This window comes from Mustela nigripes, chromosome 18, assembly GCF_022355385.1.
Source record: "Mustela nigripes isolate SB6536 chromosome 18, MUSNIG.SB6536, whole genome shotgun sequence".
NCBI lineage: Eukaryota > Metazoa > Chordata > Mammalia > Carnivora > Mustelidae > Mustela > Mustela nigripes.
In genome coordinates, this window is record NC_081574.1 from 34,891,720 (window position 1) to 34,909,800 (window position 18,081).

The window sequence follows — 18,081 nt, forward strand, 5'->3', positions numbered from 1 at the left end:
AATATAGAAGATCAAAGGCATAATTAATACAATTTGATTCATATTACCAAATTTTAGCAGTGATAAAAGAGGAGACTTTTACAGAGTGGGGCATAAGTTGTGCCAAACAGCATAGAAAACATTTTATTATGAGAGTAAAAGAAAGAAATTAGAAGTATAAGGTATCCTTATAGGAGAGTACATAACTAAATTAAAGTACCTCATATATAGTGACTATAGACATGAAGGCAGGACATATCATGGATCATGGATGCCTTCTCCGAACTGTTCTTTACTTTCCACCTGCTTCCAGTGCTGAGCCTGGGTCATCAGGACTCTATCACTTTTTTAAAGACTTATTTTTTAAGAACACTTTTAGGTTCACCACAAAACTGAAGGGAAGGTACACAGATTACCCATATACTACCTGCCCCCACACATGAACAGCCTCCCCCATTATCCACATCCTTCACCAGAAGGATATATGTTTTACAAGGATGAACCTACATTGACCCATCAAGATCACTCAAAATCCATAGTTTACCTTAGGGTTCAGTCTTGGTGTTATACATGAGTTTAGGCAAAAGATGATAGGTATCAATCATCATGGTATTATTTTATGAAGTATTTTTACTGCCCTAAAAATCCTCTGTGTTCTGCCTATTAATTTCTCCCCTCCCTGCCTGCAACCATGGATATTTTTATTGTCTTCACAATTTTGTTTTTTTCTAGAATCTCTTGTATTTAGAATCATACAGTATGTAACCTCGCCCTTTTCACTTAGTAATATGCACTCAAACTTTCTCCATTTCTTTTGATAGCTCTTTTTTTTTAAGTGCTGAATAATATTCCATTGTCTGAAATGTGCCACAGTTTATCTGTTTACCTACTGAAGGATATCCTGGTTTCTTGCAAGTTTTGGAAATTATGAATGAAGCTTTTATAAACATGTTTGTGTAGAAATTGGAAATGATCCAAAGGAGAACAGTAATACCTACTGAGGGTTATTAGTTTTCTATTGCTATGTAACCAATTATACCAAAACTTAGCATATGAAAACAATTCAGTTCTGTGGATAGTGAATCTAAGTGGGTGAAGTTAAAGTGTCAAGTAAGGCTGTAGTTATCTCAGGGTTCAATATGGAGAGAATTTGCTTTTAGACTTCGTCATTTGGCTGTGGCAAACCTCCTAAAATCTGTTTCCAAACTTGTGCCTGCGTGTCTCTTTACAGGCCTACTTCATGCTGTCATAACTGGTTTCACCTAGAGAGCTTGAGTGAGACATAGAGTCCAAGAAGTCAGTCTTTTATTTTTTCTTTTAGTTTTTTTCTTCTACTACATCCCACAGGAAATTGAGAAGCCAGTCTTTTTATAATCCATCTTAGAAATGATGGCCATCTGTTTTGATACATTTAGTTAATTAGAAGCAAGTCAATAAGTTCATCCTGTACAGAACAGAATAGGAATACCAAGAACATGAAGGCCAGGAGGCAGATTCCTTGTGACCCATGCTAGAAGCTGCCTACTCCAAAGAGAATATAAAATTGACTATTAAAACAAAAGATTTATGTCATTTTGTTTAAAATAACTCAAAGAAGCAATGTAGTATGGTGTTTGAGACTATTAGATTAGTTAAAGTAGCTGGTATTGTCATTAAGAATTAGTATTTTGAAATTAAATTATTGTGTTCACTCATCCATGTTTAATAAGTCTATGATCCACATGCATCTACATAAGCTTCTTGGATGCATTGATTTTAAAAAACGAGTTTTATGTACTAATTCTTTATTATAGTAAATTTATTATAGTATAGTTTGGGCTTCATAGCTAACTCTTTTCTTCTTCCTTATATTTAGTATCCAGAGGGTTTATCCTTGGAGTCATACACTACCAGCATCGTGCAGTTGCTTGGCTTTAATCTGGGATTGAGTTATGATGATCCTGACACTTGCTATTGTTCAGGAGATGTTTGCACAATGTCACCTAAAGCAGTGTAAGATAATTTTCTTTATTGTACCTATTCCTTTATTCTTTATTGTACCTATTCCTTTAAAAAGGTTTTTGTTTTGTTTTTGGGTTAGGAGCTTTTATACTTCTATTAAATGAACTGAAGTAATTAAGCAGTTACCGAGCTCTGTACCCAACAACTACAGAAGACATTCTTTTCAAGTAAAATGGAATATGTGCCAAAATAGGTCCAACACTCTCCCAGTCCCCTCCATTGCTGGTGAAATTCTCTTCCCTCTTCCTACATTCTGTAGTCTGGCTTCTATCTGTCTTCCCTGGCCAGATTGAAAGCAACCTGAAGGGGAAAAGCCATATGAATTGTGTAATTTTAGTGACTTTGCATAAAGCTAAATGTTTTGATATTTGCATTTAAAACTGGCCTTGTGAAATAAGTCAAGCAGAGAGAGTCAATTATCATATGGCTTCACTTATTTGTGGAGCATAACAAATATCATGGAGGACAAGGGGTGTTAGAGAGGAGAAGGGAGTTGGGGGAAATTGGAAGGGGAGGTGAATCATGAGAGACTATGGACTCTGAAAAACAATCTGAGGGGTTTGAAGTGGTGGGGGGTGGGAGGTTGGGGTACCAGGTGGTGGGTATTATAGAGGGCACGGATTGCATAGAGCACTGGGTGTGGCGAAAAATAATGAATACTGTTTTTCTGAAAATAAATAAATTGAAAAAAGTTTTAAAAAAGTAATGTAAATTTAAAAACTTAAAAAAAACTGGCCTTGTACAATATAAGGATGGACAGTATAATTCATATTAATAATAAAATTTTTATTCAGAAAGACATTAAATTGTAAATAATACCATGACCCATTGAGAGAGAGGCTGCTAAAGAAAGGCAAAAACTTTTTATTTTAGTGCCATGGTAATATATTTTACCTACTTTATAAATAGGGGGCCCTATGTTTCCACTTTGCTTGGGTTCCCACAAATTATGTGGCCAGTCCTGGTTATCCACACCAAGATTTGGTGTGCTCAGTATGTTCAATTTGAATAATTTTAATTGCTATGTGGTGTAGCCTTATATTGGTTTTAATCTGCACTTCCCTCTAAACTAATGATATTGAATGGTGTTGAACATATTTTCATGCTTAATGGCTTTGTATATCTTCTTTGAAGAACATCCTATTCAAAAATTTTGTCCATTTAAAAAAATGAAAGTAGGGGCGCCTGGGTGGCTCAGTGGATTAAGCCGCTGCCTTCGGCTCAGGTCATGATCTCAGGGTCCTGGGATCGAGTCCCACATCGGGCTCTCTGCTCAGCAGGGAGCCTACTTCCCTCTCTCTCTCTCTCTGGCTGCCTCTCTGTCTACTTGTGATTTCTCTCTGTCAAATAAATAAATTAAAAAAAAATTATCAGGTTTGTGTTTAAAAAAAAAAATGAAAGTAGAGATTTTCACACTTTCACTGTGTTGTAAGAATTGTTTATATTTTCTGGCTATGAGTTCTTTATCAGATACATGATTTTCAAATATTTCTTCCTTATAGTGCCTTCATTGAGAAAAAGTTTTAATTTTGATGAAGTATATTTTATCAATTTTTTATGCATCATGGCTTAATAGCTCTTATATTCAGCTTTATGATACACTGTGGGTTAATTTTTGTATATATGTTTAAGTTCATTTTTATTTTTGCTATGTGAATTTCCAGTTATCCCTTGCAAGTTTTTGAAAAGAGCATTCTTTCCCCCACTTAATTGTCTTAGCAACTTTGTAAAAATCAATTGACCAGAAATGTATGGATTTTTTATTGTAATTGCTATTTTATGTCATTAATCTGTATGTATACCCTTATGGGAAAGCGTACAGGTTTTTTTTATCAATTTTTTATTTTTTATAAACATATATTTTTATCCCCAGGGGTACAGTATCTTCATACTGCGTTTTGAAATGAAGTGCTGTTAAGTCCTCACATTTTTCATTTTTCCAATAATTGTTTTGGTTATTCTAGGTCTTTTGAATTTTCATATGCATTTTATTATTGACTTTCTAATTTTTATGAAAATTTCTGCTAAGATTTTTCTAAGTATTCCATTGTTTAATTGCATAGGTCAATAATGGGAGAATAGCCATCTAAACAATGTCAAGTATTTTGATACTTGAATATGATATATCGCTTTATTGATTTGGGTCTTCTTAATTTTTCTCAACAATGTATTTTTTTTTTTACAGTTTACATTTCTTGTTATGTTAAATATATCCTTAGATATTTTTTTTGTTTTTTTTTTAACTTTTTTTTTTTTTTTTTTTTACTATTATGAATAGCATTTTTCATTGCTAGCTCATTTTCTGTATTGCCAATTCAGTGGAAGTCTTTTCTGGTAGGCAATTTACATTACTGTGTTCCTCTGTCAGTATTAGTCTGCCCCAATACCTAATCAATTCTGGGGTTAACCCTGAGAAGGACGTGAGGTGAAGCCAGAACAGTGTAAGTTAATTTACAATCCCTTTCTGCAGTTTTCCCATCATCCAACTGTGTAATTTCTGGCCAGGGGTTCCAGGCTTTAAAGAATTTGTGTTTAGTTTCTACACAACTTTACCATATGCCAAGAATTTAAAAAAAAGTCACATTCTCTGTTCAGCAGTTGATGCTGGGATCCATATTTAGTTTTATAAGCTTTTCCTTGTTTTAGTTTTGTTTTGAGTTTTTGGCTCATAAATTTTATTTGTTTGTTGATAAGAAATGTAAAAGTGGATTTTTAATAAATTTCAGTTTAGTTCTGTAATGTCAAGAACTTAAAAATTAAGGGACTTGTGTGGCTCAGTTAGTTAAGCATCTGACTCTGGATTTTGGCTTGCGTCATGATCTCAGGATTGTGAGATTGACTCTGGTTCTATTACACATTGGGTGTGGAGCCTCATAAGATTCTCTTTCTCTGGGGGAGGGGTCATTGTGTGTTTGTGGGGAGGAGTTAAGATGGCAGAGAAGTAGGGGGACCTCAGATAGTCTAATCCCTCAAACATAGCTAGATAATTACCAAATCATTCTGAATACCCAAGAAATTAATTGGAGTTCTGAGAGAAAAAAAATCTGCAAGCCTGTAAGTAGAAAAGTGACCACTTTTTGGAAGATAGGAGGTATATAAGTTCTTGGGGTAGATATAGCTGTGGATTCACCAGGGGAGAAGTATCCTGCTTATGGGTGCTTTTGCAAAGTATTGGAAACTGCAGAGCATAAAATCTGAACCTTTGGAAGTTTATTACTAACTAGAATGTACCTGGCTTAAATGTGCTCAGGTTGTGAAGATGGGTGGAATCCCAGGAGTGACAGCGTGGTCTGAGGATCCTCTGGGTGACAGGAAGAGTGGGTGGTGCCAAGATGATGTGCTATTTCCAGACATGGGAGCCAGGAAGCCAGAGGAGAGCAGCTGGTCTTCGTGTTGGCTTTCTGCTATAATCTGAACTGCCTTATGGTCACATGACCACTTTCCTGGGATTGGCCAGCAAGCATGGTGAGACCCTCCACAAGCAGAACAGTGCAGGTCCACACCACAGGAGTCCCTGAAATTTGGAAGTTTTTTTTTTTTTTCCTTTTTTTATATTATGTTAGTCATCATACAGTACATCAGTAGTTTTTGATGTAGTGTTCCATGATTCATTGTTTTCATATAAAACCCAGGGCTCCATGCAATATGTGCCCTCTTTAATACCCATCACCTGGCTAACCCATCACTTCACCCCCATCCTCTCTAAAACCCTCGGTTTTTTTCTCAGAGTGCATAGTCTCTCATGGTTCTTCTCCCCCTCCCATTCCCCTCCCCCGCCTTCATTTTTCCCTTCCTTCTCCTAATGTCCTCCATGCTATTTCTTATACCCCACAAATAAGTGAAACCATATGATAATTGACTTATTTCACTTAGCATAGTCTCCTCCAGCCCCATTCATGCTGATTCAAAAGTTGAATGTTCATCTTTTCTGATGGCTGAGTAATATCCCATTGTATATATGGAGCACATCTTCTTTATCCTTCCATCTATTGAAGGGCATCTCAGCTCTTTCCAGTTTGCCCATTGTGGACATTGTTACTATGAACATTGGGGAGCATGTGGCCCTTCTTTTCGCTACATCTGTAACTTTGGGGTAAATGGTGCAGTTGCTAGGTCATAGGGTAGCTCTATTTTTTAATTTTTTGAGGAACCTCCACGCTGTTTTCCAAAGTAGCTGTACCAAATTACATTCCCACCAACAGTGTAAGAGGATTCCCCTTTCTCCACAACCTCTGCAACCTTTGTTATCTCTTGCCTTGTCAATTTTTTCCATTCTAACTGGTGTAAAATGGTGTCTCAGTGTGGTTTTGATTTGAATTTCTGTGATGGCTAATGATGATGATCATTTTTTTCATGTATCTGTTAGCCATTTGTATGTCGTGTTTGGAAAAATGTTTGTTCACGTCCTCTGCCCAATTTTTGACTTGATTATTTGTTTTGGGGGTGTTGAGTTTGAGAAGTTCTTGATTATCAGCCATCTGCCTGTAGTGTCATTTGCAAACATCTTCTCCCATTCTGTGGGTTGCCCATTTGTTTTATTGACTGTTTCCTTTGCTGTGCAGAAGCTTTTTATCTTGGTGAAGTCCCAAAAGTTCATTTTTACTTTTGTTTCCTTTCCCTTTGGAGACGTGTCTTGAAAGAAGCTGCTGTGGCCAATATCGAAGAGGTTACTGCCTATGTTCTCCTCTAGGATTTTGATGGATTCCTGCCTCACATTGAGGTCTTTCATCCATTTAGAGTTTATCTTTGTGTATGGTGTAAGGGAATGGTTGGGTTTCATTCTTCTGCACGTGGCTGTCCAATTTTCCCAGCAACATTTATTGAAGAGACTGTCTTTTTTTCACTGGATATTTTTTTCCTGCTTTGTCAAAGATTATTTGACCATAGAGTTGAGGGTCCATATCTGGGCTCTCTACTGTGTTCTTTTGGTCTGTGTATCTATTTTTGTGCCAGTACCATGCTGTCTTGGTGATCACAGATTTATAATATATCTTGAAATCAGGTAATGTGATGCCCCTAGGTTTGTTTTTCTTTTTTCAACATTTCCTTGGTGATTCAGGGTCTTTTCTGGTTCCATACAAATTTTAGGATTGTTTGTTCCAGCACTTTGAAAAATGCCTATAGTATCTTGATTGGAATAGTATTGAAAGAACAGATTTCTCTGAGCAGCATAGACATTTTAACAGTGTTTATTCTTCTGATCCATGAGCATGGAATGTCTTTCCATCTTTTTGTGTCTTCTTCAATTTCTTTCATGAGTGTTTAGTTCCTCAAGTATAGATTTTTACCTCTTTGGCTAGGTTTATTCCAAGGTATCTTATGGTTTTTGGTGCTATTGTAAATGGAATTAATTATTTAATTTCTCTTTCTACAGTTGGCGTATGGGAAAGCAACTCATTTCTGTGCATTGATTTTTATCCTGTCACATTACTGAATTGCCGTATGAATTGTATGAATTGAATTTTTACACATAAAGTATCATGTCATTTGTGAAGAGAGAGAGTTTGACTTCTTCTTTGCCAGTTTGAATACCTTTTATTTCTTTTTGTTGTCTGGTCGCTGAGGCTACGACTTCTAGTACTATGTTGAACAATAGTGGTGAGAGTGGGCGTCCTTCTCATGTTTCTGATCTTGAGAGAAAGGCTCTCAGCTTTTCCCCACTGAAAATGATATTTGCTGTGGGTTTTTCATAGATGGGTTTTATGAAATTGAGGAATGTATCCCTATTCTCTGAAGAGTTTTAATCAGGAAAGGATGCTGTATTTTATCAAATGCTTTTTCTGCATCAATTGAGAGGACCATATTATTTCTCTCTCTTCTCTTATTAATGTGTTCTATCAAACTGATTGATTTGCGAGTGTTGAACAGCTCTTCATCCCAGGGATAAATCGCTCTTGGTCATGGTAGATAATCCTTGTAATGTACTGCTGGATCCTATTAGCTAGGATCTTGTTGAGAGTTTTGGCATCCATATTCCTTAGGTATATTGGTCTGAATTTTTCCTTTTTAATGGGTTCTTTGCCTTGATTTTGGGATCAAGGTAATGTTTGCCTCATAGGATGAGTCTGGAAGTTTTCCTTCTGTTTCTCTTTCTTGAGACAGCTTCAGGAGGAGAATAGGTATTATTTCTTCTTTGAATGTTTGGTAGAATACTTCCGTAGAATCCTTCAGTTCCGGGATTCTTGTTTTTTGGGATGTTTTTGATCACTGCCTCAATCTCGTTACTGGCTATTGGTCTATTCAGGTTATCAATTTCTTCCTGTTTCAGTCTTGGCAGTTTATAGGTTTCCAGGAATGCACCCATTTCTTCCAGGTTGCTTAATTTATTAGCATATAGTTATTAAAAATTTCTAACGATTGTTTCTATTTCCTTGGTGTTCATCATGATATCTCCCCTTTCATTCATAATTTTGTTAATTTGGATTCTTTCTCTTCTTTTGGATAGGTTCAGCCAGTGGTTTATCAATCTCATTAATTCTTTCAAAGAACGAGCTTCTAGTTTTGTTGATGTGTACTACTGTATTTCTGGTTTCTAGTTCACTGATCTCTGCTCTAATTTTAATTATTTTCCTTCTCGTACATGGGCTAAGCTTAATTTGTTGTTCATTTTCCAGTTCTTTCAGGTGTAAAGATAGTTTGTGTACTCAGGATTTTTGTATTTTTTTGAGTGAGGCTAGGATGGCTATGTATTTCCCGCTTAGGGCTGCCTTTACTGTATCGCATAGGTTTTGGAAAGTGTTTTCATTCTCATTGGTTTCCATGAATTGTTTAATTTCTTTAATTCATTAATTTCCTGGTTGACTCAAACATTGTTGAGCAGAATGGCCTTGAGCTTCCAAGTGTTTGAATTTCTTCCAAACTTTTTCTTGTGATTGAGTTCCAGTTTCAGAGAATTGTGGTCCGAGAATATGCAGGGAATAATCTCTATCTTTTTGTATCAGTTCTGACCTTATTTGTGACCCAGTATGTGAGACCCACTATTCTTGAGAATGTTCCATGTGCACTGGAGAAGAATGAGTATTCTGTTGTTTTAGGGTCAAATGTTCTGGATATATCTATGAAGTCCATCTGGTCTAGTGTGTCATTCAGAACTCTTGTTTCTTTGTTGATTTTCTGCTTGGATGATCTGTCTATTGCTGAGAATGGTGTGTTAAGATCCCTTACAATTAATATATTCTTGTCAACATTTTTATTATTCTGTTTAACAGTTGCCTTATGTAGTTGGCTGCTCTCATGTTGTGGGCATAGATATTTACAGTTGTTAGATCTTGTTGGATAGACCCTTTAAGACAACTGACAGAATGGGAGAAGATATTTGCAAACGACATATCAGATAAAGGGCTAGTATCCAAAATCTATAAAGAACTTATCAAACTCAATACCCAAAGAACAAATAATCCAATCAAGAAATGGGCAGAAGACATGAACAGACATTTCTGCAAAGAAGACATCCAGATGGCCAACAGACACATGAAAAAGTGCTCCACATCACTCGGCATCAGGGAACTACAGATCAAAACCACAATGAGATACCACCTCACACCAGTCAGAATGGCTAAAATTAACAAATCAGGAAATGACAGATGCTGGTGAGGATGTGGAGAAAGGGGAACCCTCCTACACCATTGGTGGGAATGCAAACTGGTGCAACCACTCTGGAAAAGAGCATGGAGGTTCCTCAAAAAGTTGAAAATAGAGCTACTGTATGACCCAGCAATTGCACCACTGGGTATTTACCATAAAGATACAAACGTAGTGATCCGAAGGGGCACGTGCACCTGAATGTTTTTGGCAGCAATGTCCACAATAGCCAAACTATGGAAAGAACCTAGATGTCCATCAACAGGTGAATGGATAAAGAAGATGTGCTGTACACACACAGACACAGACACACACACACACACACACACACACACACACACACACACTAGAATACTATGCAGCCATCAAAAGAAATGAAATCTTGCCATTTGCGATGACGTGGATGGAACTAGAGGGTATTATGCTTAGTGAAATAAGTCAGAGACAGACAATTATCATATGATCTCCCTGATATGAGGAAGTTGAGAGGCAATCTGGGGGTTTGAGGAATAGGAAAAGAATAAATGCAACAAGATAGGATCGGGAGGGAGACAAACCATAAGAGACTCTTAATCTCACAAAACAAACTGAGGGTTGCAGGGGGCGGGACTAGGGAGAGGGTCATTGGGTTATGGATATTGGGGAAGGCATGTGCTATGGTGAGTACTATGAAGTGTGTAAACCTGGTGATTCAGACCTGTACTCCTGGGGCAAATAATACATTATATGTTGATAAAAAAAATAAAAAATAAAAAAAGAATGATATATTGTCTTTCTGTATGTCTCACTTCAGTCTTAGCTTAAAATCTAATTTGTCTGATATGAGGATTGCTACCCACCTTTCTTTTGAGGTCCGTTTCCATGAAGGATGGTTCTCCATTCCTTCATTTTCAGTCTGGATGTATATTTAGGTTCAGAATGAGTCTCTTGGATTCAGCATATGGATGGGTCCTGTCTTTTTATCTAATCTGCAACCCCGTGCCACTTTATGGGAGCATTTAGACCATTCACGTTGAGAGTGATTATTGAAAGATATGATTTATTGTCATCATGTTGCCTGGGAAGTCCTTGTTTCTATAGATTGCATCTGTAAATTTCAGTTCTATATCACTCTTGGGGTCTTTCTCCTTTTATAGAACCCCCCCCCCCTTAATATTTCTTGCAGGGCCAGCTTAGTGGTCACATATTTCAGTTTTTGCCCGTCCTGGAAGTTCTGTATCTCTCCATCCATTCTGAATGACAGCCTTGCTAGATAAAGTATTCTTTGCTGTATGTTCTTCTCATTTAGTACACTGAGTATGTTTTTCTAGCCCTTTTTTGGCTTGCCTGGGTCTCTGTGGATAGGTCTGACATTATTCTGGTATTCCTCCCTCTGTACGTAAGGAGTCTCCTCTCCCTAAATGCCGTTAAGATGGTTTCCTTGGTTCTAAGATTTACAAGTTTTACTATTACGTGCCAGGGCATTGGTCTGTTCCCTTTGCTCTTGGGCAGGGGTCCTCTCTGCCTCTAGGACACAAATGTTTGTTTCATTCCCCTGATTAGAGAGATTCTCAGCTACAATTTGGTAAAAAATATCTTCTAGTCATCTCTCTCTCCATCCCCTCAGGGATCCCAATAATTCTGACATTGGAATGTTTCATGGTGTCATTTATTTCTCTAATTCTGTTTTCATGGGTTCTAAGCTGTTTGTTCCAGGCCTCCTCCTTTTCAATCAGTTTTTCTTCTAGATCACCTATTCGTTCTACTGTCTCATTTACCCTAGCAGTCAGAGTATCTAGATTAGATTGGATCTCACTGATAGCATTTTCAAGTTCTGCCCCTTAGAGAATATAAGTTGCCACTAATAGTTTTCTCCATCCTAGCAATTGTTTGCATAACTGTTACCCTGAATTCTATTTCCAACATCTTGGTTATGTCCATATCCATTAGTTCTGTGTCAGAGGTCACAGTCTCTGAGTCTTTCCTATTTTGGGGGTTCCTCCTCTTAGTTGTTCTGTTGAGGGGTGGTTGAGGGAATGCACAGAATCCAAATTGTTGACCATACCCCAAGCAAAATGCAAGATGAGTTTTGTAGGGACCTTAAGGTTGTTGGCCTCTTGTTCTTCCAGCCTGTCTTTTAGGGGAAGGGCCTGCCACATTATTACTCAGGCAACCCTGTTTGGGCAGAATTGCCCTGTCCCTGTGGTGAGGGATGGGCTCAGTGAAAAGCAGTTTTGGAGGCTTTTGTTCTCTGGCAGATTTCCCTGTCTCTTCCAAGAGTCAAAGCAGAAGTGACCATATCCAGACTTTTGCCTCAGAACAGAGAGATCACAGTCTGTTCTTCAGTAAACTTTCCTGGCTACACTGTCTCTGTTACTGTCTGTGCTGCTAAAAACTGCAGCATCCTGGGTTGTATGCCCCATAGCAGCACTCCCAGCTGTTGCTCCCAGGTCAAGGCACATCTCTGTACTTTGTGCTTTTAAAACTGCCAGCCACCGCCAGTTTACACGCATGCCCCTGCAGCTCCAGGCTTCAATCTGAGGGGCCCTGTCACTACTGGTTCAGGAGTCTGTACCTGGTCCCCAGCATGGGAGGGATTGTGCTCCTGCAGCACAGGAACCTGGAGGCTCCCTCCCCCTTCCATTTATCTTTTGATATCTGCCTGCAGAATCATGGCTCCCTGCTTCATACCACGAATCAACTGCTGGAGATACTCTGTTTGTAGAGATCCAGATATATCTTCTTGCATCTCAGTTTGATTTGGGTGATGTGGGTGTTCAGAGTAGTCTGGTAGATGTCCAGCTCAGTTCGGGAGACTGATTGAAGTAGAGTTCCCTACTCCTCTGCCATCTTTGCAACATCCTGAAATTTGGAGTTTTGAAACTTAGTCACAGGCCTGAGATAAAATGGCTTGGACATGGGAAACATGAGCATAAGGTTCAGATGGAAACAGAGGACACAAGTAGGATGACCTATTGCTCTTCTATGGGGGTTCACTGAAGAGTAGGGGTGCAAACTTTCAGCTCAGAGGTTAGAGAGCAGGGCACAGCAATTTTTATCCTGGCCATCAGTGCTGAAAGCCTTCAGGGAAAAAAACAACAACACAGCACCATCTAATGAAGGCTATGACCACATACACCTAGTCCTGCAGCCCCCTTGTGCCCTGGGGACACATTCCCACAGAAACAAGTCACCTTGAGAATCAGCATAGCAGGCCTCTCCTCCAGAAGACCAGCACCACCAATTAGCATGCCCCAAAGTTATTAAACACAGAGTGCTGCAAGCTTTAGCTCTATGGAAAATAGGATGTAGCTTTCTTTTTCCTTTTATTCCTTTATTGTTATTTTCATTTATTATATTTTCCAACTCATTTTAAAATCTTTTATTATTTATTAATATTTATATTTACATATGCATACTTTTTTGTTTAATTTAATTTAATTTATTTTTTTATTTTGGGACATAGTTTAACAAGCAGACCAAAAGACACACTCAGTATTTTTTCTTTTTTTGTTTTTGTTTTTCTTCCCCCCCTTTTTTGTTTTATTTTGCTGTTATTATTTTTTGTTCTTTTTCCTCTTTTTTTTCTTTTCTGGACAAAATGATGAGATGGTGGAATTCACCCAAAAGAAAGAGCATGAGGTAGAACTCGTCAGAGATTTAATCAATACAGATATAAGATATCTGAACTATAATTTAAAACAACATTTATATGGATACTAGCTGTTGTAAACAACATAGAAGACACTAAAGAATTCCTTACTATAGAGGTAAAATCTAGACAGACCAAAATTAAAAATGCTAACCAAGATGTAGTCCCAAGTGGGGCCCTAAACACAAGGATGGATGAAGCAGAAGAGTGAGTCAGTGACATAGCAGGTAAAATTATAGAAAATAATGAGGCTGAAAAGAGGGCGTAGATCCATTAGATCATGGAGTTAGACTTAGGAAACTCAAAATTCCATAAATGATGATATCATATCATAGGAGTACCAAAAGAGCGGGGGAGGGGGGGCAACAAAGGACAGAAGGTTTATTTGAACAAATCCCTAATCTTTTGAGGGAAACAGGCATTCAAATCTAGAAGGCACAGAGAACTCCTCTCAAAGTTAGCAAAACCAGGTCAATACCATGACTTACCATAGTTAAGTTTATAAAACCTGAAAGACTCCATCAAAAATTACTATAACTCATGCAGGAATTCAACAAAGTGGCAAGATATAAAATCAATTCACAGAAATTACTTGAATTTCAGTATACTAAGAATGAGGAAGAAGAATAAGAAATCAAAGAATTGATCTCATTTATAATTATATAAAAAACCATAAGATACCTAGGAATGGACCTAACCAAAGAGATAAAGGATCTGTATTCTGAAAACTGTAAAACACTTATGAAAGAAATTGAGGAAGACACAAAAAAATGGAAAAACATCCCATGCTCATGGATTGTAAAAACAAATACTGTTAAAATTCTATACTACCTAAAGCAATCTACATGCTCAATGCAGCCTCTATCAAAACAAAACCAGCATTTTTACAGAGCTAGAACAAACAATCCTAAAATTTGTGTACAACCAGAAAAGACCCTGAATAGCCGCAGTTATGTTGAAAAAGAAAAACACAGCTGGAGGCATCACAATTCCAGACTTCAAGCTATATTACAAAGCTGTAATCATCAAGACAGTATGACCCTGGCACAAGACAGACATAGATCAATGGAAGAGAAGAGAGAACCCAGTATAGACCCTCAACTCTATGGTCAACTACTCTTCAACAGGAAACAAAAAAGCAGGAAAAACAAAGCAGGAAAAAGATCCAATGGAAAGAAGACAGTCTCTTCAAAAAATTGTGTTGGCAAAATTGGACAGCCACATGCAGAAGAGTGAAACTGGACCATTTTCTTACACTATACACAAAAATTGACTCAAAATGGATGAAAGACCTAAATGTGAGACAGGAATCCATTAAGATCCTAGAGGAGAACACATGCAGCAATTTCTTTGACCTTGGCTGCAGCAACTTCTTAACAGACATGTCTTCAAAGGCAAGGGAAGCAAAAGCAAAATTGAAGAATGGGGACTTCATTGAGATAAAAAGCTTTTGCACATCAAAGGAAACTGTTGACAAAACTAAGACAAACTACCAAATGGAAGAAGATATTTGCAAATGTCTTATAAGATAAAGGGCTAGTATCCAAAATCCATAAGGAATTTATCAAACAACACCCCAAAAACAAAGTATCCAGTCAAGAAATGGGCAGAAGATATGAACAGGCGTTTCTCCAAAGAAAACATACAAATGACCAATGGACATTAAAAAATGCTGCACCTCACTTAGAATCAGGGAAATATAAATCAAAACCACAAGATACCAACTCAAACCTGTCAGAATGGCTAAAATTAACATGTCAGGATGTCATTGAGGATGCAGGGAAAGGGGAACCTTCTTACAGTGTTGGTGGGAATGCAAACGGTGCAGGCACTCTGGAAGGCAGTATGGAAGTTTCTCAAAAAAATTAAAAATAGAATTACCCTACTACTCAGCAACTGCACTATAAGGTAGTTATCAAAAGGATATAAAAATAGTGATTTGAAGGGAGGCATGCACCCCCATGTTTATAGCAGCAATGTCCAAATAGCCAGAATATGGAAAGAGCCCAGATGTCCATCAATAGATGAATGGATAAAGAGGATATGGTATATATATATAGTGGAATATTAGTCATCAAAAGAATGAAATCTTGCCATTTTCAAGTACATGAATGGAACTAGAGGGTATTAGGCTAAGTGAAATACATCAGTCAAAGAAAGACAAATATATAATTTCACTCATATATGGAATTTAAGAAGCAAAACAGATAAACATAGGGGAAGGAAAGAAAAAAAATTAAAATAAGATAAAAAAGAGGCAAACCATAAGAGACTCTTATCTATAGAGAAAAAACTGAGGATTGCTTGAGGGGCAGTGAGTAGAAGGATGGGGCAACTGGTGATGGGCATTAAGGAGGGAACTTGATGGAATGAGGACTGGGTGTTATATGCAATTGATGAATTACTAAATTCTATCCCTGAAACAACACACTACACGGTAAATTACTTGAATTTAAATTTTAAAAATTATATTAAAAACACAATTCTCTCTCTCCTTCTCCCTCTGCCCCTCCCCTGCTTTCTCTCTCTTAGAAAAGAAAAGAATTTAAAAATTAAAAAATGGATTGGTTAAAAAATACATGAAAGCATAATTCATAGTTCATGAAAGTATAATTCATTTTTGTATATTGATTTTGTGTGGTAAAAACTTGCTAAACTCATTAGAATTTTCCAATTCTATTTGTTGATTCCTTAAGAATTTCTCTAAACAAAAAAAGTGTTATGAAGAACACTTTTATTTTTCCATTTCATCTATTTGTATGTAATTGAATTTGGAATAATTTCAATAACTTTATTGATGTGAGAGTGGATATCTTTGTCTTGTTCCCAGTCTTAAGGGGAAAACGTTCAGTTTTTCATGAAAAGTATGATGTGAACTATAATTTCTTTCTTTAATAAGTGTCTTTTCTTCCAAAGTAGTATCTTTTATTCCCTTGTATATTATGTTGGTTTTTCCCCATCATTTCACCATTCCAGTGTTTCATATATTTTTTTGCCTGATGTTTGTGCTTTTTGTCCCTACCAGGCACTTGGTCTACTTTTTACTACATATATTTTGCCTAGGAGAATGCTCAGTAATTATGTTGTAAACAGTGACCAGATCAGCTAGTATATTTTCTCATTATTTCATTTTAGCCTTTGATTACTGATTCTATTTCTTTGCTGGTTGTGGATCTGTTTAGATTGTCTATTTCTTTCTGTTTTAGTTTTGGTAGTTTATATATTTCTAAGAATGAATCCATTTCTTCCATACTGCCTAATTTCTTGGCATATAATTGCTCATAATATTCTCTTATAATTCTTTGTATTTCTTTAGTGTTTTTATTTATTTATATAAATATATATAATATATTAATATATATAAATATATATAATATATTAATATATATAAATATATATTAATATATAAATATATAATACATTATAATATTTATTTATTTATTTTAGCATTTTTATTTATTAGGTTTTTATTTCAAATGTTCAATTATGAACATAATTATGAACAAAAGCCCTAAAATGTATTATTAAAATTAATATAAACATGTTTATATTGTCATTAAAAGAATTTTATTATATAAAAATACAAAATATGTTAAATATTGAGGCTTAAAAAACTTAATATTCAATGGCATGGCATTGGGAAAGTAAATAAAATAAACACAGTTCTTATGTCTAAAGATTTAATGAAGTTCATAAGATAGATAAATAATAGGTCTTGTTTAAAACAGGATAGAATGCTCTAAAAAGATTTTAGATATTTTTATAACAAGAATTTTTAAATTGTTAAAAAGTATGGTAAATCATTAGTATGTTTTGCAATGCAATGAATATTTTTTTAAATGTGCTTATTTTTTCCATAATTCTTTTTAAATCTCTTTTCAAAACCCATACATTAGCAGAAATGCAGAGATATACAGCAATAATTTTTGTCATATCCATTTTTAAAATATTTTAGGCAGTCTGGGGGTGTAAAGGAGTTTAGCACCTGTAGTTTGGATGACTTTAAATACTTAGCTTCACAAGCTGGCTTTGAATGTCTTCAGAAAATCCTTCCTGAAATGCCAGTTTATAAAGAAGCACAAAGGAAAGTATGTGGCAATGGAAAATTGGAACATGGTGAAGAGTGTGATTGTGGCATTATAGAGGTTAGTAGAAATTTTTTCAGCTTTTATGTATGTTTATAGATAAAAAGTATGTGTATATATCTGTATAAGAGCTAAAAAAGGTGAGACTTTGTCTTTCAGAACAATAAATTTGAAAAAGACCTTTGGGGAAGATGGAAGCCTTTAAGTTTCCTAATTTTGCTATTTTTTGAAGTGGACAGCAAAAGCCTTTTAGTATATGTGCTGCCGAAGCGAGCACAGCAAAAGCCTTTTAGATAACGTTTAACTTCAGAGATTGCCTTCTGACATTCTTTAGTGTATCTATTTGGAGTGTCAACTCCAAACTCATAATTATTTACCACAAAGGTGTTCTAAGGAGCTAAAGAAATATACCTTTAACAACAAGCAGTAACAAAAACAGGAAAATCTAAAGGCAACAGACTATTAACAGTGAAACAGCAAAATGCATTGCTTGCTATATAAAGTGAAATGTTTTCTGTTGACAGGTGATGCCAATTAAAAGTGTTTTTTAAAAAATCTATCACCTGTAGAAAATACAAAAATGTAGAACTAAGATCAAACCAAAAGAAAGATGAAAGATGATAGAGGAGCTATTGACAATAAAGTAAAGTAGTCACATGGAAACTCTCAAGAGATAGCAATTGTAAAATATGAAACATTATTAAAAATTAATATATATTATTAAAATAAATACTATACAAAGATATGTAACCAACTATATATTATTATATTATAAATGTTATACATATAAACATATTTATATAT

General features: G+C 36.0%; 1 protein-coding gene across 1 annotated transcript in view; it reads left to right on the forward strand.

The window, feature by feature from the left end:
• LOC132006446 (disintegrin and metalloproteinase domain-containing protein 5-like) overlaps positions 1–18,081 on the forward strand; it is a 145,052-nt gene that overhangs the window by 59,982 nt on the left and 66,989 nt on the right. The window contains exons 10-11 of the mRNA XM_059384216.1: positions 1,835–1,971; positions 17,148–17,337. Coding sequence (XP_059240199.1) covers positions 1,835–1,971; positions 17,148–17,337 — 327 coding nt within the window. The remainder of the gene's footprint in view (positions 1–1,834; positions 1,972–17,147; positions 17,338–18,081) is intronic.